Here is a 23914-nt window from a genome sequence, read left to right on the forward strand (position 1 = left end):
TCTTTCCTAGATTCCGTCAGATGTGTCACATAACAAAGTGCATCGAGACCAAACTTAATACACTGAACCTTTGATTCTTCCACAGCCTATCTTTCCCCGGTTGATGCAACATCATAATGCTTCTTTACCAGATTGTTTGAGATAATGTGAGGCATCAAAGAGCAACAAGACCAAAGTCACAGGAGGGAGAGACATGCTAAACCCATATGGACCAGATGGATTTCTATGTAATTTGATGCATCTATAAAATGAAAGAAGCATTTTAATGATTATCTGTAAAATAGATAAGAGTTCAAAGAGATAAATTTTACATTTAAAATAATGATTTGTGGTACATCAAATCCACTGACGAAAGAGTAAAGATTTTATTTCACAAAAAAAGGTATCTACTTGTTTAAGTTCCATGGTAAAACACTGATTACAGTCTCACAAACAGATCCCAAGAAAGCAAATAATAGCAGAAAATTTGGAGGACGAACAGTGCCACACTTGTTTCTTTTTCTCAAGCGCATGAAAAAATATGGGTGCATCAATTCCCATAAAAACAAAGGAATGATATAAGAGAATAACTCATGTCTCTTTTATATGAAATGTATAAGTCATGCAAGTCTACAAGAAGATAAATTGAAAAAGGGAGAGCACATGCAGAGGTAGGAAGGGAGAAAAGGCAAGAATAAAGAGATGAGAATAACAGAAGTTTACACAAGGAATAAGATGATCTCAGTGGAAAATTGTGCCATCAAAGTGTGGAGCTTTGTGAATGCATTCCAAGAAACAAGTATGATTATGGACTTCCCTATCATCAAAACCGATAATCCAAGCACTGTCCCACAATCACTCAAGTAACTTTATGTTAAAAAATTTCAGCACTGCTTTTATCTTCCTAAACATAAGTTGGAAGAATAACAGGATGTGTTATTTTACCTTTCCCAAGCTTTTGTTTTGTAGGTTGTAGATGATATCTCATCAACTGGAAATGAAAAGCTTTGGTTGATGAGGCTAAATGGCATCTGTTCTGAAGATTATTTCCTCACAAAGATAGCATCTGGCAAAAGAATCATAAAAAGGTGATGGTAACTTGTACCTACCCTCAAAGGTATAAAGTTAAATGCTATACATTTCCATGTGGTCAAACCTTTGCTGGTTGATTCTCCAGATTATTCCCCATATAACAAGCACCTGCAAAAGCATCATAGATTAATGGTAACTCCCGGCTAAAGTTAAAGTTAATCCTATATATTATACTGGCATTTCTAGGTGGTTAATCCTTAGTGGCTTATCTTACCAACTACATGTGGGTTAGCAACTGTGGTATCGAAAACCATACAGTATAGATGATTCAGGCCTTACCAGCAGCATCACTAGCACAGGCTGTCGATAAATCTTACGGCGTCAGTAGGATAAAAAACCTCTATGAGTTCAAGAAATAATTTTTTTCTTTTCGTAGAACAAATTCTGTCATGCTCCCATCTCTTGTTCCAGTCTGTACTGTTATCTAGGAAAACATGTGCAGGAAGCATCAAACTCTGGAATCATTGAACTCCATAATGGTAGCTTTGTTGGAATAAACTCAAAAATTAGAACATCAGACAGACATAGCAGGCATATTCAAAAAGGTCAAGAGACTTGTAAAGTGCGGAAAAATTGCTAATACTTCTTACTAAATAAAGTTTTAAACAAATCAGATATACTTATGGTTGACGATCACATTCGACACATCTATTTGTTGACTGGTTTTAACAAGAAACATATTCTATAGCTCGAAATATCAAAATCACATCTTACTCGGAACAAACCCATTGTTGTTTTCTGCAAATTCATTTGTTTCAACTAATGCATGAAACATGCAACAAAAAAATCTTCTCAACGAACAATCCCATGCATAAATGATAGATCCTCTAGCAATCTAGCAATTAGGTATCTCAATATAGTAAAACTGAACTTTTTTCCACAATCCTACTTGGTTACTTCATTTCTAATGAAAGGAAACCCAATGACTCATTCAGCAGACCATTTTCAGTAGTATAAATAAATAGGAGATGTTCGATGCAAGGAATTACTTACTGGACTGACACTAGTTGATGTCCAGCTTTCCTCTTGCTGTAAATGTGCCAACATAGTTGATGTAAACAAAGTTACACATTATAGTGGCTGACAAATGACAAATGCACAAAGCAACATAGTTGCTGGACCTTCAGGGTTCAGCAAGCAGTAGTTATCTGACTTAGCCTGCTGCAGCCATAAAGTAACCGTTGTTAAATATTCACGTCATGCATATGCTACATTATAGTACATCCAATCTACCTTAGAGCTTCAACATATTAAAAAGATTGACCGCACTGTGTAAAATTATGTCTCATGCTATTTGTCCAAACCAGGTGGAATAAAACAGAATTGGATGTTGTCTCAACAACTATTCCTTTCAGTTTATTTTTAGAATAATACTTTCAGTTCTTTGAAAAATACTTGTCCATATCATGGGCCAAATTTTGAGACAAGATTTTTCGTCAAGAATTGCTTTGTGTAAATAATTAATTTCTAAAAAATGAATAAATTAATCTGCACTAAAAGAATGTTTAAAATGAATATAATCTTATAAAATGGCACAGCCAAAACATAAAAAATAAAAAAATAAAAAGAGAAGAGTTTACTGCATCTGATGAAAAATACTAGTATCCAGAATGTACATTTTCTCATCACTCAAAAACAATGAAAAAAGATTGATATTTTGCATAACCACACATTAAGATGATCTAACCATTCTACAAAAGCAAAATTAATAAGAATATAACACACCTAGAGCAAAATCCAGTGAGTAACAGATGCTCTCTTCAATTGATATGCTCCTTGTTGAATCTCGGATTTTAATGATGAAACCAATCGATATATGTTTATGTTTTAATCTGCGTTTTGAGTGAGGATACTTCGATCAGGATGAGACAATTAAAGCAGGAAGAATCATGTTGGGCCGGAGGAATATGTCAGAAATTGGACGTCGGGCCGGTGGATCGGTCAACGTATCGATAGAAGGCTTCGGGTCGTGGATTCGGGCTTCGGGCCAAGAAGAGCGGATATTACGCCAAGGATATCGGAGTTGCAGTGTCAACTGGCCGATTGGGCAATAGGCCACAAGAGAGGACGATGCGCCGAAGAATTGGACGAAGCGTCGAGGGACCAATGATATGCCGGACAACTCGATTAATGCTTAGTATTAATTGTCTAGATCGAAGTGTGTTTTTACATGCGCAGGATTAACTACGATAGCAAGGCATGAAGCAAAATGAAGTCTCGGAGTCAAGGACACGATTACGTTGGGAGTTCGAGAGTTTGTCGGAAGTCCGAACGTTCGTCGAAAGTTCTAGAGGAACCAGCTGAGAAGTCTCGGAGCTTGCCAGAGAAGCTCGACGGAACTCGCCAAGAAGATCGTCTTAAAGTCCAGGAGCTTGCCGGGAGCCTGCCGGAACATTGCCGAGAGATTGTCGGAAGTTCGCCGGAAGCTCGCTGAAAGAATAGACATAGGGATTTGTTTAGCTTAGCAAATGTCTTAGGATTTCGTAGTTAGCACGTAATTGGGCTTGGATTTGGGTTAACCCAATTAGGGGCCAGCTAGGCCCATATAAGAATTATGTTGAGCCCAATAAAAGGCCCAAACAATGCCCCAAGAAGTCTCACCGTCGTGGCACAGTCTTCGAGACTGTGTCAGGCAATGGTACCGCCAGTCTGGGCGGTTGTACCGCCCCTGGCAGGGTGCCAGGCGATGGTACCGACCAGCACTGCCCCCCAAGTGGTGGTACCGCCAGACCTGGGCGGTGGTCCCGCCCAGGGCAGTGTCAGTGTCAGACTGACACTGGGCGGTGGTACCGCCCGTGCCCGGGTAATGGGAAAGTTTTAGGCTCCAAGTTTGAATCAACTTGAAGCCTATAAATACCCCTCTCGTCCCTGGTTAAAGTACACAAGCACAAAGAGTTTAAAAAGAAAGAAACGCTGCTAAAATCTTGTGTGATCTCCTCTTCCTCTTCTAAGTGTTAGACTGGTTTGAGAGAAGAGTAAGTGAGTGCTTGTAAGGGTTGTCTCCTAAACCCGGTAAAAGGAGAAGAGGGGTGTAAAAGGTAATTAGCCTTCGCCTATTGAAGGAAGGCCTCTAGTGGACGCCGGTGACCTCGTTGGAGAAGGAAGCCGAAAGTGGATGTAGGTCACGTTGACCAAACCACTCTAAAACTGCCATGTTCTCTAGTTTGTATTTTATTCTTGCTATTACCTTACTGCAAACCTCTTTAAGTATTTACTCCCTTCAATTCATTACGTACGCTTTCAAGTTAAGTTTCTGAAATCGATTTTTCGTCGGAAACGGTTTTTATCGTACGAAGTTTTTCAAACCAACGTAGTTTTTACCGCTGCACTAATTTACCCCCCCTCTTAGTGTCGACTCCTGATCCTAACACTCCTGAGTTGCTATTGTATAAATTAACCACATGAAAATAACCAAGACATGTGGTCATTCAAGTTGCATGTTTAAAAGAACTAATTGCTGTTTTCCTCAGACTCAGCAAGCACAAATTCTGCATATAAATTTTTTAAAGCAAGAACAACCGTCATTATTAAAGGACCCGTAATGGTTCCCTCCAGGTCAAGGACAAGAAAACCAATTAGATTCTTCAATAAAATGTCATTCAGGTAAATATCATTTATCTGAGGTCCAACACAAGCAGTTCTGATTGATATAAGAAGAAACATATTCCATGGAACCAGAAAATATGGTTTAAAATTTTAAGAAATATAAATACAAATGCAAAAATGAAGTAATTTATTTTGTATAAGGTTCTTATAAGACAGAAATACCAAGAACAGGCTTATGCATACCTACCTACTACCCTTTTTGGTAGGTGACGTAATATTATGTAAGGACCTACTTTAATAATTGGAATATGATTATTGATTTTTCATACCATAAACAGTTTGTTTTATTCAAATATAGAAAGAACCTTTCAAGGAGGATTTCTACATATCTATATGTAAATACTTTTAACAGACACTAAAACATCTCTCATGGAAAATTACATCATAGTAAACCTTCAAAATCAAATAATAAACAGTGTTGTGAGAATATGGACATATATGCATTTTAATCAATGTGAGAACAAAAGCACTTTAGTCAACAGTTCTATTCATCACCACCTCCTCAGACAGGAAACAAACCACTAGCCAGTAAGACGTCCTTTGGGGAGCCCGTATGGGAGACAAATAAACAATGTCAAAGGAGATGATATTACGTGTCAAATAAAAAGCGACTCGGGACAGTTTCATTCAATATTCCTTTTGTTTGGTCAATTTCTAGATCCAAGAAAATTGTTGACATGATAACCTTGAAAAAATCATCATAATTAGGAGGCAATTTTAACATATCAAACAACATGAACAACACAAAATTGGATAAAACCTCTAAAGCATTAGGAAACAATGTCATACCACCGTTGATGCTAAGGCCAGTTAAATAAGCACTATGCCCTGGTATCTCCTCCTGAACCACTGAAGTGCCATAGTCCATCAGCATAAGATGTATCGCTGCCAATCCTACAGCCCATATGTATCTTCCTTCTATTAATAGCTGAATCACAGCAGGAATTGATGAAAGCCATGGTGGGAATATAGGAACTAAGGCACTGATAAATGCAAGGATGGTCGATGGGTACAAAAAATGCACCAAGAAGAACCTAAATAGCAGCCAGGTAAGGCAACCATGGAAGATGGCAATCTTCGCAGTGGCCAAAAGTACACTGCTTATTGCATGGTCAATCACCTCAACACATCGAACCCTCATAGATTTGGAGATGGGAATCATACCAATGGCTTGTTCCGTAGCTCCACCAGACTCCAATGTGATGAGATAAAACAACACCCAGAGAAAAACCATCAACTGGGAGACAAAATTTAACAATTCCACCGTGCCTGAGACAAATTTCAGACCAATGGAGAACATTAAGTTAGCACTGCCACCAAGCACCGAAGTACTACTCAGAAGCACCGGCTTTGAGACCTCAATACCCTGTAAAGCAAGGTCTTTAGCTTTCACCACCAAATCCTCTCTGGTAATCAACAATTCCCTAAAGATGAAAACCAATTCTCTGTATATCACAGCCCACTCATGGTTCTTGACATGCATGCTCAGAGCCTGGAGCTTGACAGCGTAGGGGTGTGGCGGCGATCTTGTCAAACCTGTCCAAGTCTCAACAGAAGGATGTGCCGACCAACCTAACAAGAAATGCCAGAAGCCATTGGCAAAGTCAGTCAGATTATACTGGACAGCCAAATCATCGATTTGCTGCCAGACTGTGTCATAAAGCTTGGCCGAATACTGAACAACGAGGCCCGGTAGATCATTATCATCCATCCACTTCTTGAATCCGATCTTCTCAGCTTAATTGCTCTTCTGAACATGAGATTTCAGTGACATCGCGGCTTCCTTCCCCTCAACCCCAATCTTATATAAGAAGAAGACTCCGCCAACAATGGCCCCGATGATCATTACGCCGATCAAGCTGATGGCGACGATGGTGTTCAAATGCTTTAGGACGCCAGTCGTGAGGACCCTGCCGCCGCTGGGTATGGATGACCGCCCCGTGGCAAAGCTGGCGTGTATGACGACAGAGGTGGCGGCTGGGCCAGCGAGGGAGAGGCCAAGGGCGAAGAGGGCAGGACCAGCAGGGCCAAGCCGCTCATAGCAGACAACAGAGGCCCAGAAGGAAACGAGCCAGCGCATGAGGCGGGAGAAGCCGTAGCTACTGTCACGGGAGCGGGGGGCGGGCTTGCTGGGGTGGATGAGGGCAGAGCGGAGGTCGGCGAGGGTGCCGGCGGAGGAACGGAGGGGGCCAGCAGGGACAGCTAGGAGGGCGGGGAGGAGGCCGAGGCGGAGGGTTGGGGACCAGAAGGCCACAAGTGCGCGCTGGAGCTCACGAAGAGGGATGGAGCAGAGAAACGCCCACTGGAGGGGGCGGACGAAGCCGTGGAGGACGCGGTATAGGCCGTAGAGAAGGAGAAGGGAGAAGGCAAGGCCGGCGTGCGCCATGGCGATGTAGAGGGCGAGGCGGGCGAGGGGATCCAGCGCCAGGATCCCGGCGGACGCGGATGGTCGATCCCTCGGCCGTTCGGCGGCCGGAGGCCGGCGGCGGAGGGAGGCGTAGTGGAATCTTCTTCCAATTCATTAGAGATGGTTTTAAGAGCCAAATCTGATCAGGAGTGACATTAGGAATAGGATTCATAAAAGTAGACTTACCATCTTGCGACAGTTTGCGCTCTCTATCCTCACTGAGACCGACCGGTGATCGCTTGCGAAGGGGAAGAGACTCATCAACAGTGACCTTATCGACTCTCCTTTCTCCGGTAGTACACCGCGGACTCGGCTGGATTTGGGCAACCGGACTCGAATCTGTTTTGGGTCGAGCCAAATCTGTCCCGATGAGACCCCGAATCCCCGAATTCGAACCGGGCGCTTTCGTTGGACCGCCACTATTAAGCTTTCTCCCACCACTGAACCCTTAAACCGTAACCTAGCATGAGAAGACGATGGGCGGTTGCCGTCACGGCCAGCAAGCCCACCCCTGGTCTACTATCAACCTCCTCCTCCTCCATACGACCCTTCTCTTCTCGGTATTCCTCCTCCTCCGCCGTCGCCGCCGAAGACTTACTAGCCGAGACCCTGCCACCAGAGAAACCCAGCACCGGCTCGTTTCTCGTCGCCCGCCTATCCTATCTTCTCTCCCGGCCGCACTGGTGCAAGAATCGCTCTTTGAAAAAATTGGCTCGCTCCGTGACCCCGCCCGTGGTCGCCGAGCTGCTCCAGGGCGGTTCCCTCGATGCCGAGTCGGCGCTCGCGTTCTTCCAATGGATCGGCCAGCGTCCAGGATACCGGCACAGTGTAGAGTCCTATGCCTCCCTGGTCCACGTACTCCTTCGATCGAAATCTCGCTTCCAGGTTGACGAAGTTGTCACCTTTATGATTAAATCGTGTTATTCCGTCGAGGAAGTGCGCACAGCATTGGAGACATTTAAGTTGATCAACAGAGCAGGTGGCGGTGTCAGATTCAGGCCCTCTATTTGGTGTTACAACACGCTGTTGATGTCCCTCGGCAGGTATGGAATGATCGAGGAGATGAACGATATGTACCGGCAGATTAATAATGATCAAGTTTTGCCTGACCTTGTTACCTACAATACGATGATCAAGGCCTATTGCATGGAAGGGAATCTGGCTGAAACAAAACAGTATCTTAGGTGCTTACTGGAATCTGGTTTGGCTCCAGATAGATTTACGTACAATTTTTTGATCTTAGGGCACTGTCGGAGCAAGAAATTAGACAGGGCTTGTTGGATTTTCTTGATGATGCCACAGATGGGTCGCCGGAGAAACGAATTTTCATACACCATCCTCATCCAAGGGCTCTGTAAGCACTCTAGGGTAAATGAGGCTTTGAGCTTGTTCTTAAAGATGGGAAGTGATGCATGTCACCCTAATGTCCACACGTACACGGTGATGATAGATGGTCTTTGCACGGTGGGAAAGCTTGATGATGCTGAGAAATTGTTGAATGAGATTTTTGATAGAGGTTTGGTTCCTAGCAATGTGACTTACAATGCTCTGCTGGATGGTTACTGTAAGAGAGGGAAATTTGAAGCTGCTTATGGGGTTATGAAGCTAATGGAATCAAATGGTTGCAAGCTAGATGAATGGACTTATTCAATAGTCATTCAGAGTCTTTGTAAGGAGAATAGGCTTGAGGATGCTGAGGCATTGCTGAATGAGGCCATTGCAAGGGGTTGTGGTCCTAATGTCTTTACATTTAGCGCTCTCTTACATGTATATTGCAAGCATGGGAAGATTGCTGATGGTTTGAGAGTTATGGAACTCATGGAATCAAATGGATGTAAACCAGATGCATGGACTTATACAATGATGATTGATGGCCTGTGTAAGGAGAATAGACTAGATGATGCTGTAAAAATGCTAAGGGAGATGTTTGATAGACGTTTGATTCCAAGTGTTGTCACCTATACTGCTTTGGTTGGTGGATTTTGTGAGAGAAGGAAGATGAACGATGCACTACAGGTTGTGGAGATGATGGAGTCATATGGGTGTCAACCAAATGCTTGGACTTATACTGAGCTGATTTATGGATTTTGTCTAGAGAGAAACGTGCACAAGGCGATGAGTTTGTTATCCAAGATGCTTGAAGGTGGATCAACTCCAAACATAATCACATACACCAACTTGATTAATGGGCAGTGCCAGGAGGGTTATATGGATGATGCTCTCAGATTACTCAACTCAATGGAGGCAAAAGGTTTGGTCGCTGATCAGCAGACATATACTATTTTAATAGATGCCCTCTGCAAGGACGGCAGAATTGGTGAAGCTTATGCTTTATTTTCCTCTCTTGCCAGAAAAGATGTAATTCCAAACAAGGTCATGTATACTGCACTAATAGATGGCCTATGCAAATCAGGAAAGATTGATTTTGCTTATTCCCTGCTTAAGAGAATGAGTTTAGATGATTGCTTGCCAGACACCTTCACGTACAGTGTGTTAATAGATGGCTTTTGCAAAGAAAGAAAATTGCAAGAAGCCTTGTCACTGCTGGGGACTATGTCCAAAAAAGGTGTAGAGCCTACAGCTGTAACTTTTACGATTCTTATTGATGAGATGCTCTATAAAGGGGACTATGATCATGCTAAAAAGATGTTGAACCAAATATTTTCTTCAGGTTGTAAGCCAACTGCACACACTTACACTGCATTCGTCCATGCCTATTGCTGTGAGGGAAGGGTAGAAGAGGCGGAAAGTACAGTAACAGAGATGAAGAATAAAGGAATTCTTCCTGATTTGGTAACATATAACACATTGATTAATGGATTTGGAACTATGGGGTACATGGATCGTGCATTTTCTGCTCTCAAGAACATGATCGATTCTGCATGCCATCCAAACTACTGGACTTACTCAGTTTTGCTCGAGCATTTCTTGAAAGGCAAGCAGGAAAACATTGTCCTTAGTAGTTCAGAATTGTGGGAGAAAATAGATGTAGCAATAGTTCTGGAGTTTTTAGGGGAGATGGAACAGTTTGATTGTGCTCCTAATCTTGTTACATATGGTGCCCTCATAGCAGGCTTCTGCAAGGTGGCACGGTTGGAAGAAGCATATCTGATGTTGTCTCATATGAAAAAAGGAGGTTTATTACCCAACGGAGACATCTACAACTCTCTCATTATTTGTTGCTGCAAGTTAAACCGGTATATGGAGGCATCAACTTTTATGAACTCCATGTCAGAATGTGGCTATCTTCCTCAGTTGGAATCCTACCAGGTTCTTCTTTCAGGGCTCTGTGATGAAAGAAACTCTGAGCAAGCTAAATTATTTTTCTGTGACTTAATGGGTAAAGGTTATAATCCTGATGAGGTTGTATGGAAAGTTCTCATTGATGGTGTACTTAAAAAAGGTTATGTGAATGAATGTTCTGAGATGTTTACAATCATGAAGGAATTGAACTGCTATCCTACTCCTCAGACACTTGCTCTGATGGCCAAGTACACTTCTGAACTAAGTCAGGGGGAAACAAGCATACTGGAGAAATGATCCTTCTTAATTGGCATCTTACATGGTAATTCCTGTGGCAACTTTTAAATGTTCCCTTCCCTTGTATGGATACTTATTGGTGGAATTACACCGGAAGACTTATGAAGCATCCTTGTAATGGTGTCAGATGTCCTTCAAAGAACTGTCTTGAGACTGATAGTATCCTGTGATAGTAAACCATCCTTGACATCTGAATAGGTTTGTTTTTTTTCTTTCACTTATTTATGATTCATTTGGTTGGGAATTTGTCATCTATAGAAACATATTTTGTTAATCGAGCAGTAATTTGCTCTTCCTTGATGCTTAAAGGTTACAATAATGAAAAAGATTTCAGCATCATGTTTTCTGTTCAGAACTTGCTCTGTTTAATTCAGTTTTTGAAGCTTATTTAATCAATTATATTGTAAAAGGCTAAAAGCTTATTTCAAGTAGAATAAAAATCATTGATTGTGCATACAGGTACAAGGGCACAGGTATCTACTCAGACTAAACTGCACAAGTTCCTGCCTACTTGTATGAGGCTGTTGCAATGTACGGCAGCAATTTACAAAGGGGAGTCCAGGAAATGGAATCCACACTGGAGCAGTGTTCATATTTTCCATCATAGGTTGGAAATTGGCCTTCCAAGGCATGATGAGATGTAAGACCTTCGCACAGATCGACCATGGCCCTTCTTTAAGAATACCAAGAGAATCCTCTTCGGATGTAAACCAAAAAGAAAAAAAAAATCCATTGGTCATTATCAAGAATTAATGGATTAGAAGGAAAATTCCAAAGTTGGATCACCGTTGTTCTAATGATTTCTAGCGGTGGTGGTTTCCTCAGAAACCAGTGGTATTCTAAAAGCTATGTGCCTAGCGTCAAAAGTCAGTTGGCCATGGACGGCCAGATGTTTAAAGATAGTGTAGTTTGATGGTCATGAATTTTTCCCATACCTCCAGATATGAACCAAGTCGATATAGCTATTGTGAATGCCAGGATGGATCATGTCATATGGCTTAGGCATGGAAATAAGAAATTTGTATGTGAAAATATATCTTAAAAAAGTTTAAATTATTGAAAATCGAGTTTAGGGTTCTTGGTGAGGTATGTGTAATACAGTATTTAGAACTTCAAATTTCTTACTGATTTAGATAATAATACAAATATGCTTATTTTCTTTGTTACATTTGTTTCATTGGTATAGACAAGAATAAGAAAAGCTTGCCTAAGAATCAGCATATACATTTCTGTTATCTAATGCTGTCACTGGTATTTCTTTTTACAAAAGAATGTTCCCATCTTCTCTGAATTTGATAATGTTGGCCATGAGTTACATAATGTGCTTTGGAGGGGTTCTGGTCTGTACAACTAAACGACAAAAATTAAACTAATATTTACAAAAATCATACTGATATTTAATAAATGCAGATGCATATGATGGTCACGAGTAGCCAAGATAGATGCATTGGTAGTTGGAAGAAACACAAGCAAAACAAACTCGAAATGTGGTAATGTCTTGACTCAGGTTAGCTGCTCTTCACTCTAAAAAATAAACTGATACATTTGTTATTCCTGAAATGATGACATCATTCCTTCATATGGTTGTTTTCATTTCTTTTGGTTTATGTTCAACTCAATTTACAGATGTTCCTTGTGTTCTAGTTGTTATTTCAGATGAGTGGATTATTTTTGCCCTAGTATATTTTGGCTGGTCCAAGAGAGCGAAGGGATAGTAATAAAATGTTCTTTTCAAGTCTGTCATAGGAGCTGATAACCTTGTCTTCTTTTTTCTTTTCTCAATATTGGTGTCCAAGATTCTTCGGAGCAATTCATTAAATTCTGACAAGTTGATTCTTCAAAAGCTTGTGAATAGCTTCGACTCCTGAATATTTTGTTGTAGCATTGACAGTCTTACACTGGTTATTATTCCGATTATTGTTACTAACATGGGCTTTCCCTTTCAAGATATTATTGGAGATGGTGAGAACATATCAGATTCCTTGGAAAATTATGCCTCTTAAATTCTTTGAATTGACTGGTTAAGTTCTTGAGGTTTTGGCTTTGCAAATAAAGAGGTTTAACAATTATCACAATGTGTCCTAGGTTAGTTATTTCTTCTTTGAAGAACTTTGCTCTGAATGGCACTTGCAAAAAAATTTTCATAAGGAAATAATTTAAACTTTATTTTGAGAAAAAGTATGAGGTGGTAATAGTGGTAATACACAGTGACTAGGAGCAGTGTTAAATCTTTAAAGGAATACTAAAACGGATGGCCCAAACCATGATAACAAGTAAAATTGCAATGAACCATTTCTTGAAAAGAATCTGTGTTGGGGATCTATAAATGAAATATTCACAAGCAAGGTACCTAGGAGGACGATAAAAGGGTCTCATGAAGAAGGCCTTAAGAACAACAGCAGCAATAACAACAACTAGTTGTAATGACAGTAGCGATAGAAGGGTCCCATGAAGGTCTTAAGAATAACAGTAGCAATAACAACTAGTTGGAATGACCCAACTATTTGAGATCAGCTATGTAGATCTTTTATTGTCATTGAGCACCATAAATCTAGAGTGAAGGTACCTAGGAGGACGATAAAAGGGTCTCATGAAGAAGGCCTTAAGAACAACAGCAGCAATAACAACAACTAGTTGTAATGACAGTAGCGATAGAAGGGTCCCATGAAGGTCTTAAGAATAACAGTAGCAATAACAACTAGTTGGAATGACCCAACTATTTGAGATCAGCTATGTAGATCTTTTATTGTCATTGAGCACCATAAATCTAGAGTGATTACCTTATGTCTGATTAATTGCACATTATCAGGCAATACTAGAGTGATAACTTAGTTGATCATGCTAAGTATCTATATCATGAATGCGTCGTTTTAGTGCTAACATTAACTTATAGCAGTTCATGCAGGACATGGGACCAACAGGCTTTTTGGTAGACCTATTCTTCCTAGAGGGTCCTCACGATTGAGATAAGACTTTTTGGTAGGACATTCAGCTTTGGAAACTTCCATGTTTGATTACAAGAGGAGTATTGGAAGGACAGTTCAGATTCTGATGCCTCTTTGCAGCAGATCTCCTGATACACGTCTCATATCGATTGCAGGAATTCTCAGTTACTCAACTCAACACTACACTCACTTCTGCAGCTTGTGCTTCCTCACAACTGCACACTGGAGCTAGTTGGTTTACTGGACAAGATTGAAGACTTTCGACCTGGTAGATTGGAAAAACAATATGGATGCAGTTGCCTCCAAGTTATATCATTTATTAGTTCCTTTCTGGCAATGATACAAGATGGGGACCAGCTTGATTGCTTTGGAAAGTTGAACCTCCTCCAAAGTCTGCTGTGAAAAATGTGCTTTTTCCTCAAAAAAAAATATATATATGATGGATAACGGCCAAAGCCTGGATTTCGAGCAGTTTCTTGTGAACCCTCTCTGCGTTGAGCTGTTCGGGATCAAGTATGTAATAATATACCAATCAATCCGAATTTATCAATCATCCTTCATTCATAAGCAGTTCAGTGTCCGATGGATTCTTGCTTTTCTGGCTGATACTGTAGTGGGAATTAAAGCTTTTGTCGTAAAGCTGGACAGCAAATGCAACTATTTTGCTTCTTCACGCCTGATGCAATCGAAGTATCCATACAAGAACAAGTTCGGCATGAAGACTGAGCCACACAATTCCCTCGCTCATATATGGTGCAGATGAAGGTGAATTGTTTTGTCCTAAAGATTCTTTCTGGACTTCAAATGCGGTTATTTTGTTTTTTCATGATTGTTGTTTGTTTGGCAAGTCCCATAGTCTCACATCGGGAAAATCAGGCTTGTTATTTCCTATTGAAACTATAAATAAGGGTCTGGGCTTTGAAGTCAAATATATCATAAGTGGTACCACAAGAAAAACCTAAGTGTTTGCTTTAGGTTTAAGTCCATACTCAGTTAAATAATTTGAGCTTATAGTTGAGGTTTTTCTTGTTTAGTATTTTCGGATATTTTATGATTTAAAAATATTTTTTTTAGATATTTGTAATAGTTTTTTTTATAATAGTGATTTGCTCATCTTTCATATGTTAACGTAGGTCAAAGTTAATTGATCGAATCACGTAAATTTGGTGTATTTGTCGTTTTTATTTTTTTTATTTTATTGTCTTTGTTTGATTGTCAAAATTATCCTTTGATAAATTTCCTGGGACTAACTCTAATGTTGCAATCGATGGGACTAACTCTAATGTTGCAATCGAATGACATGTTCCATTTATCATCTCAAAATTTTGATTAAGCATGATGTGTCAACACTGCTAATCCTCTTTAGGAGTGTGCTTTATTCACTTGCTTTCCAACTCACTGACCATTCAAATGTTGCTCGCGGTGACACAAAGTTCCAAGCCAATTTGTGAGTGGTGTCGAGAAAAATGTTGTTCTTATCAGCATCCGAAGTTAGAAAACCTGATCATCATTGATCTCAAGATTGACGAGAAATATCCCTTAGCTAAGCTGAAATTGACCAGAAACCGTGACACATGAGTTCTATATTATAATAGTTTATTATGGATAAAGGTTTTAGCTATTTTGGATACATTCATAAAGTAAAAATAAGATGATTAAAAGATAATAATTTTGTTTAAGTGATTAAATAAAAATATAAAATGTATGTTAGATTAGTCATTTTTTATTAATTTGAGTATATATATTTAAAAAAATAATATAAAAATAGATAAATATGTTGAGATAATTTGTGACAAATTCTTTAATTTGAGTGCAAATATTTTAAAAAATAATATCAAAAAAATAAATAAATATGTTGAGATAAATACGTAGTCAAAAACTATTTGTGACAAATTCTTTAATAGAATAAAATAACAGCGAATCATCTAAAATAATAAAAGCATATTCGAAGTAGACCTACAAACGCCGTGATTCTTGATTTAACTTAGAATATTATTTCTGCGCTGATGCCGTATCTGCTACTGCGCTCAAGGAAAAAGAGGTTGCCATTTATTATCTACCTTCTGGTTGGCTTTGGCTGTCTCTCACCGATTGCCTCTGCCTTCCTTGTCATCATCCACAAAGGGACAAGCTTGGAGGCTTGCCTTGGATAAGTTCAAATTGGGTGAACCGAGATCAAACTTCTCTTCCTCTGGATTGTGACCTCCACACTTTTGACCCGGTTGTGCTTGCAAGGACTGGGAGATGAGAACCAGCAGGTGGTCGATGCACCAGGACAAGAGAGTCATTGTCTTTGGGACAATTCAGCCACCATCGAGTTCGTCCTTCCAGAGACAGAGAGAGAGAGAGAGAGAGGGACTGATGGTTGATACTTGAATTGGTCCGTCAAAGATTTCAATGGACATGGTGATGATCATGCTTAATCTGTCAATGCATCGAGAAAGAACATGAAGTAATCGTCTCTTACTGCAATCAGTGATACCATAGGATGTAAGCGGCTAGAAGATTCATTCTATTTGTCAACAAGTGCGGCTTAAAGATTCATTCTATTTGTCAACAAGATTTATATTTTATAAAGTTGATGTAAACATAAAATCTATACTTGTGCTTGTGTGAAATATTTTAATAATAAAATTTAAATTAAAAAACAATTTTTTTGATGATAAAGAAATTTAGAATTGCGAGTTGATAATAATACACTCATCAGATCTTTATAAGTCAATCTTAATCTTGCCCATTTTCGATATGAGACTAATCAAGGGTGTTATAAGGCTCCACGCTGTGACGAATCCTCTGACTCCGTCTACAGGAAACCCTTGACCAAAATGTTTAAGCTGAAGTTGATATTAATACACTCATCAGACCCTTGTAAGTTAATCTTAATCTTGTCCACTTTCGATGTTGGACTATCAGGGGTGTTATAGTCACTATGAGCGATAGATTAAGGATAAAAAGAGATGAGAGAAGATGTGTAAATCTTAATAATATCACGTATTCATATCTCCTATGAATTTCGAGTCCCCATGAGATCTTTTTCTTTTATAAGCAAAAGTATAAAGTCTAAAATAAATAATTATAAAAGTCTCCCATCATGATCATCTTCTAAAGAATTCTATCATAATTGAACATCCTTATTATTGATCGATAATCATAATCAAAATTTAATTATATTTATAATATATTTTATTTGAGTCATATGATCTAAAATTTCATTCATGCATACATATATGTAGTTCTAAGATAATAGAAATTTTTTCTTTTTATCTTTCTTGATAAAGGTAAAAAAGATACAATCATTTGACCTGATCTTTATATTATTATTTACTAATGTATTTTGTGTGTGAAAATTTACCGAATGAGATTTTAAATTTTTATTAAATAAATTTTATTCATCATCACATAATCAATATTTTAAGTATAAAATTTATCATATGCCATTTTAGGTTTTATATACTATAAAATTCAATTACTATAATATATATATATATATATATATATATATATATATATATATATATATATATATATAATATTGAGTACAAGACTTGTAGATATTATGGTTAGAAGATACGAAATAATAACTATAAATAATATGAAAAAATAAATATTAAAATTTTAACTTAATAAATAATTTAATTTTTTATATAGCTCAATGATAATAAGAGATTCATGCAACTGACTCCAAATAATTCAGATTACTATCTTATTATTGTCTTAGTGTCGCTGTTGATGAACCAACGTATAATTAATTTCATGCCACTCATCTCTTTATGTGGCCATCTAACACTAGAATCATACACCCAAACAAAACACTTTTATCTGGCCACTCATCTCTTTCGTGTCACTCGTCTCTTTGTATACGGCCGAATTAGCTCTGAATCATTGCAGCAAAGAAAGAGAGTCAGCGTTCGTGAGAGAGAAGGAAAGGGTAGTGACTTGTAGTTGATTTCATGCCACTAGTCTCTTTGGATAACCAATCTAACTAGCACTATATCATACACGCAAAGAAAGACACATACACAGAGAGAGAGAGAGAGAGAGAGAGAGAGAGAGAGAGAGAGAGAGAGAGAGAGAGAGAGAGAGAGAGATATGGCAGAGAGGAGACTCCTCTCTCTCTTTGGGACAGAGAGAGCAAAGGGAAGGACTGCCTACAAGCTGTTTGCCAGCTCCATGCTTGTGAGCATTTGCCTGGTCTTGTTCTACAGAGCAACTAACATCCCCGGAAGAGGGGAACAAGGGAGGTGGGCATGGATGGGGATGCTTGCAGCAGAGCTCTGGTTCACTTTCTACTGGATCATCACTCAGTCCGTGCGTTGGAATCCCATTTATCGCCACACCTTCAAGGAGAGACTCTCTGAGATGTAAGTCACAGCCACTCTCTCTCACTTGGCTCTCTTTCTACCTTGTTTCTTCTATACAGTTCTTCATAAGAAGTGAATATTGAATTGATAGATAGATACAAATGATAGGATTATCACGTAAAATAAGGTAAAATATTTTATCTTTTACTCATTTTTTTTATAATTATAATATTTATATAGTCTTCAAAGATATATTACACTAAATATACTTCGAATGAATCATTCTTTCGATGAAATTAACCTTTTTTTATCATTCTTTAACAAATTTAAATCCATGATCAAGTCCATGAAACATATCATTCTTTGACGACAACTCGATCTCTCGACTCAACTGCACATGTTAGAAAGTAGCTATTAGAACCTCGGAAGATAGATCATGAACTCTATTCAGATGCTTCCATATCTTGATTGTGAAGTCAGATTCTATTCTTGATTAAGGATCACTGTTTTCCTGGTTGACCAAACCAAAAAAAAACATATTTACTGATTATTATGCTGAAAAGAATATTACCATAACCTTGTTGGTTTTGTTACACCGACGAGAATAAAATATGTCCTTCTAAAGTGGGTGAGTGATGCATCGAATGGTTGTTGAGAGAGAGTAGTTGCCGAGACAATTATATAAGCTGAAAGTGATCTCCTTGTAGAGATTGACCTTGTCTTCGAGGTTCGATCTACTTATAGAGATATGATCTGATAGCTGGCATAAAACTTTGGAGGAGGCCTCACACATCAATCATCTTTGTCAACTGAGATGAGACTACGGGTTGGCAGCCTACAAATTCAGCCCATAGTGGGTTTGGACAGCCCACAAATTCAGCCCATAGTGAACTTGGCAGCCCACAGCCCACAACCCACACCCCTCTTAACCTAATCCTAATTAAGATTAAGGGGGTATGGTAGTTACGTTTTCGAAGCAGAAAAAAGCATAAATAAGACAGCAACATGGGAGAAGAGAAGAGCTACGGGATTCGAAAGAAAAGGAAGAAAACAAGGCAGAAAAGAAAGAGAAAGAAAGGGAAGAAGACACAATCATCTAGTAGTGTTCTCATCTCATGTTAGATCAAATCTACAGTAGACTCTTGCTGTGATTACTTGGGAAGGTTTTAGATATCGTGGACAGTGACGTGATCCTTGTATCCCAATTGTTCTCTTGTGATTGTTGCTAGGGTTTAGGGCAAGAGATTGAGATTTGTACATTCATTATTCTCATAGTGGAATTGGAGAGATTTTTCATGTATATCTTGATATTCTATTTGATTATGGTTCCAATTAATTTCGCTGACTTGCTAGTATTTGTTCATATACAAAGATTATTTCTGATTTATATCCGCATCATGCAAGTGACCCTGCCATTTCCGGTTCCAGAAATCCTACACGACCAAACAACGACACAATGCAATATTTGGAGTGTTCTTTTCCTCCTTCGTTTATGTCTTTCGTCTTTTATCCGACGGAATCCTCCACTATTGATTTGAGCAGATGAACGAAAATATTAAACTAATATTTGATTGATTATTTATTGGTAAAGATATTTAAATATCTTATTATTAATTTGAAAGAGAAGAAAATCATATAATTTACATTGTTCACTAATCTACTTGATATATGTTTCTTTAATTATCATCTGCCTACCATCATCTTTTCCATATCATAAAATTACTTTTTTATGATATGATTACATATTACCCCTATCATTACATTTTTTAAATAATTTATGTTAAAATTTTATAGTTATAAAAATGAAACATCTAATTCTATTATTTTAATATTATTAGTTTTATCGATAAGAATATAAAAATAAAAGATAAGGATGACTATCGGGTGACTATTGTGAATGAGGAAAGTGACGATAAAAGATAAGAGCTTCTCTGTATCTACGTCGATGCCGATGCAAATGTAAAATGACAGAAAGGTCACTTGACAACTACGTTGGTATTGATGGATATACAGAGCAGTCTTCATCTCTCGTTATCACTCTCCTCATCCACAACCATCACCTCAAGCGACACTTTCGTTACTCTTTGTGTTAGTGTCGATATAATTGTCAAGTGGTTGAAAGATCGCCAACACGAATATAGAGTGGGCTGCTACTCTCCTCATATACAATAACTACTCATGGTCCCTAACGATTCTACCATTCGCTACCACCGACATTATTTGTTGTCATTAACTAGAATAGTAAAATTATCTTTTTGCCTTTTGTTTTTGTTTTTCTTTCGATAAGATCAATGACGTTAGAATATTTATACTATGTTAGTAAAAATTTATATTTAATTAAATTTTAAAAATATTTTAACTATTATTTATAATTTTTATTATTTTTTAATCATTAATAATAATAATTTTATATCATTTTAAATTTTTATTTTATTATTTATTGAAACTATATTTAAGAATAAATATTTTTTATTTTTTAAGAACCTGATTCATTCATCCTAACGTTATCCAATACAGCGTAGGATCACTTTTATGGATAGAGCCCATAGGATTTTGGATTGGGCTTCAAGGGGCCCATGTATGTGATGATAATAATAACAATAACCGTCATCGTTTTGTTGCCGCTAAATGCAGAGATGACTCCGAGCTGCCGGGGCTGGACATCTTCGTGTGCACCGCCGACCCTGTGGCGGAGCCGCCTGCGCTGGTGATCTCCACCGTGCTGTCGGTCATGGCGTACGACTACCCGCCGGAGAAGCTGAGCGTGTACCTCTCCGATGACGCCGGATCGGAGCTGACGTTCTACGCTCTCTGGGAGGCAGCACAGTTCGCGAGGCATTGGCTCCCTTTTTGCAGGCGGCACAAGGTCGAGCCACGGTCACCGGCAGCCTACTTCTCATCCCGTTCCCACCCTTGCGATACCTGCAACGACACGGAGCGGTCCTACATGAAGGTAGCAATTGTCTATGTGAAGGAGCGGTCGACGACATGATAGTTAATGATCGACACAAATTCTTGCAGAACCTATACAAAGAAATGGAAAGCCGCATAGATGCCGTTGTCATGCTTGGGAAGGTACATGAAGATCTCAGAGCACGGAAAGGCTTTTCAGAATGGAAATCTGGGATGACATCCAGGAATCATCAGCCTATTGTTCAGGTACAGGTGTCGTCAGCAGCACGATCAAGATGAGTCTACTGCCATCTTGTCATTGTTATTCTTTGGTTTCCCTCGTAGATCTTGACAGATAGCAGTGACAAAAGTTCGGTCGACGATGATGGCACTGCGTTACCAACATTGGTGTACATGGCACGCGAGAAGAGACCGCAGCACCATCACAACTTCAAAGCTGGCGCCATGAACGCTTTGGTAACCTAACCTTGATCGCTTTACTTTCTTGCACTGCAACCTGCTCAGGTAAAGACTCGAGCAATTACTGTACATCCCCTAACGTGCAGATAAGGGTGTCTTCATTGATAAGCAACAGCCCGGTCATCCTCAACGTGGACTGCGACATGTACTCCAACAACGTGGAGTCCATCAGAGACGCACTGTGCTTCTTCCTGGATGAAGAGAAGGGTCATGACATTGGCTTTGTGCAGTTCCCTCAGAACTATGAGAACAACACCAAGAATGATCTTTATGGCAATGCCTTTAAGGTGATCAATGCGGTAAGAGCGACATGCAGATCGAGTGTTTGAAACGCTACGTACTCTTCATAGCATCAAACAGATGTCGGGCAAGACCTAAATTGTGTGCAATGTGGATGGGCTACAAGGTGGAGCTTGCCGGCTTGGACAGCTGGGGAGGACCTTTGTACATCGGCACTGGATGCTTCCACAGAAGAGAGGTCCTCTGTGGGAGAAAGTACAGCAAGGACTACAAGGAAGACTGGAAAAGAGAAACTAAGAGGAAGAAGGAAGATACTGCCTTCATCTTGGAAGAGCGAGCCAAGTCTCTTGCCACTTGCACCTACGAGCACAACACTCCTTGGGGCAATGAGGTCTCTCTCTCTCTCTCTCTCTCTCTCTCTCTCTCTCTCTCTATATATATATATATATATATATATATATATATATATATATATATATATATATATAATGTTTTCAGATGAATAAGCTGCAACTCTGGGATGACAGATGGGATTGCAGTATGGATGTCCGGTAGAGGATGTGATCACAGGATTAGCAATTCAATGCAGAGGTTGGAGATCCGTCTACTTCAATCCTCCAAGGAAAGGTTTCTTGGGTGTTGCTCCGTCGACACTGGCAGAGACACTGGTGCAGCACAAGAGATGGAGTGAAGGGAACTTCCAAATCTTCCTCTCCAAGTACTGCTCTTTCCTACAAGGCCATGGGAAGCTAAAACTAGGACTGCAGATGGCCTACTGCATCTATGGCTTGTGGGCACCAAATTCCATCCCAACTCTCTACTACGTTACGATCCCTTCCCTGTCCCTCCTCAAAGGCATCTCCTTATTCCCAAAGGTAGGCCACATTGGATTCTCCATCAATTCCACCTTTGCATGCCCCAGTACTAACTTAAGCTGATTTCTTTACGCCGAACTTAGGTCTCCAGCCCATGGATCATCCCCTTTGCCTACGTCGCCATAGCCAAGAATGCGTATGGCTTGGTTGAATCCCTGGCATGTGGTGATACCTTAATTGGGTGGTGGAACATACAAAGGATGTGGTTGCTGAAGAGGATCACCTCGTATCTCTACGGCACGGTTGATGCCATCCTCAAGGTGATGGGGTTCCCCAGGACAGGGTTCACGATCACGGCGAAGATGGCGGACGCGGACGCCTCCAAGAGGTACGAGCAGGAGATCATGGAGTTCGGCTCGTCATCGTCGTCGCCGATGTTCGTCGTGATCGCCACGACGGCGTTGCTCAACCTTCTCTGTTTGGTGGTTGGGTTGCAGAGGCTGGTCGCAGATTGGGATTTTGGAGACCAGTTCTTGATCCAACTTCTTCTTTGTGGAGTGGTAGTGGCTCTGAATCTTCCCATCTATGAGGCACTCTTCTTGAGGAAGGACAAGGGAAGGATGGCTCCTGCTGTCACATGCATCTCTCTTGGATTCACTGCTGTGGCTTATCTACTTCCTATAGTGTAGTCTTCTAAGACCTTTACGCTACACGATAGTAGCTAAACATGTCAAAGACTCTCAATGTCATTACTGCAGTTTCATGGGCCTCTCTTTCTGCTCATATCTCCTGGTGGTAAACGTCAGTACTGCGGTTCGTAGACTAGTCTGAAGCTTTGGATTTAGATTCTGTCATTGTTGTTTTCTTCCTTATATTGATAATACCACAATATAAGATCTCAGGAACTTTACTGGATTGGCATTTCAATCGTAGTAGATAAATTAGTCAATGAGATCAAACTTGGATCTCATGGACCAAGTCCCAACTAAGGCACACCTCAAGACGCTCAACTATAAGTGAGCCATACACGACTAGAAGATCCCTGGCTGGTCATATAAAACACAAAGAGGAATATATGAACACTGATGTTGCTACGGTGGCTTCTCACTCACCAGCTGACACATGAAAAGTGCGAGCAGGAGGAGGAGTCTGTCATCAAGCTTGACCTTTTTTGGCATGTTGACGCATCTTCCTCCACCTCCGAGTTAGCGTCCTCGGGCTTCACGCGTGCAATGACCAACTTATACTCAGACTGGAGGTAACACCGCACGAAGGAAGTCCTTTCTTGAAGCCAGTTGATTTCTTATGCTCAGCCATCGTCTCCTTTGGCACAGTACAGGCAAAGACTAACCTCGGCTCGGGTAGCGCATGATCACATCTCCCCCCACTTTTTCCTCAGGATTCTTAATGCACCTGCACAGCTATAGGCTCTCATCACGTAGCCGTCGATTCTCGAAACAAAAGTTGTGGTATTGTTTGGAAAAATTATTATAACAGAATAATTTTTTCTCTTTGTATATCAAAATAATTTTTTCATCAAAATATCAATTTATTATTAAAAATAAATATTAAAATTTTACGTGCAAAACTCAATGCGGAAAAAATCATAGGATCGTA

The 23914-nt window shown here is 39.7% G+C and overlaps 2 protein-coding genes and 1 pseudogene across 19 annotated transcripts; 2 read left to right on the forward strand and 1 right to left on the reverse strand.

Moving 5' to 3' along the window:
* Positions 1-558: 558 nt before the first annotated feature.
* LOC135622109 (uncharacterized) lies at positions 559-7195 on the reverse strand (annotated as a pseudogene). Its single transcript, XR_010490992.1, has 5 exons — positions 5467-7195; positions 2065-2229; positions 1351-1495; positions 1136-1179; positions 559-1045 (listed from the first exon to the last, which is right to left on the reverse strand). The product of XR_010490992.1 is annotated as an uncharacterized LOC135622109 (transcript).
* Positions 7196-7315: 120 nt separating this feature from the next.
* On the forward strand, positions 7316-14395 carry LOC135580902 (pentatricopeptide repeat-containing protein At5g65560-like). 17 transcript variants are annotated; one of them, XM_065127044.1, is made up of 5 exons: positions 7317-10822; positions 11084-11264; positions 12035-12131; positions 13521-13603; positions 13725-14395. In XM_065127044.1, exon 1 carries the CDS (start codon positions 7550-7552, stop codon positions 10622-10624), a length of 3075 nt encoding a protein of 1024 aa, XP_064983116.1. In that variant the 5' UTR covers positions 7317-7549; the 3' UTR covers positions 10625-10822; positions 11084-11264; positions 12035-12131; positions 13521-13603; positions 13725-14395. The 17 variants fall into 17 exon arrangements, with proteins under 17 accessions (XP_064983122.1, XP_064983127.1, XP_064983116.1 ...); XM_065127042.1 differs by having other exon boundaries at positions 13530-13603; XM_065127048.1 differs by having other exon boundaries at positions 12035-12114.
* A 3206-nt stretch (positions 14396-17601) lies between these two features.
* Positions 17602-23080, forward strand: LOC135623755 (cellulose synthase-like protein E6). Its single transcript, XM_065127056.1, has 8 exons — positions 17602-17930; positions 20505-20823; positions 20892-21029; positions 21108-21239; positions 21329-21541; positions 21649-21873; positions 22010-22357; positions 22441-23080. The coding sequence occupies exons 1-8, from the start codon at positions 17659-17661 to the stop codon at positions 22984-22986; spliced, it is 2193 nt and encodes a 730-aa protein (XP_064983128.1). The 5' UTR covers positions 17602-17658; the 3' UTR covers positions 22987-23080.
* Positions 23081-23914: the final 834 nt, after the last annotated feature.

This window comes from Musa acuminata, chromosome BXJ2-9 (genome assembly GCF_036884655.1).
Source record: "Musa acuminata AAA Group cultivar baxijiao chromosome BXJ2-9, Cavendish_Baxijiao_AAA, whole genome shotgun sequence".
NCBI lineage: Eukaryota > Viridiplantae > Streptophyta > Magnoliopsida > Zingiberales > Musaceae > Musa > Musa acuminata.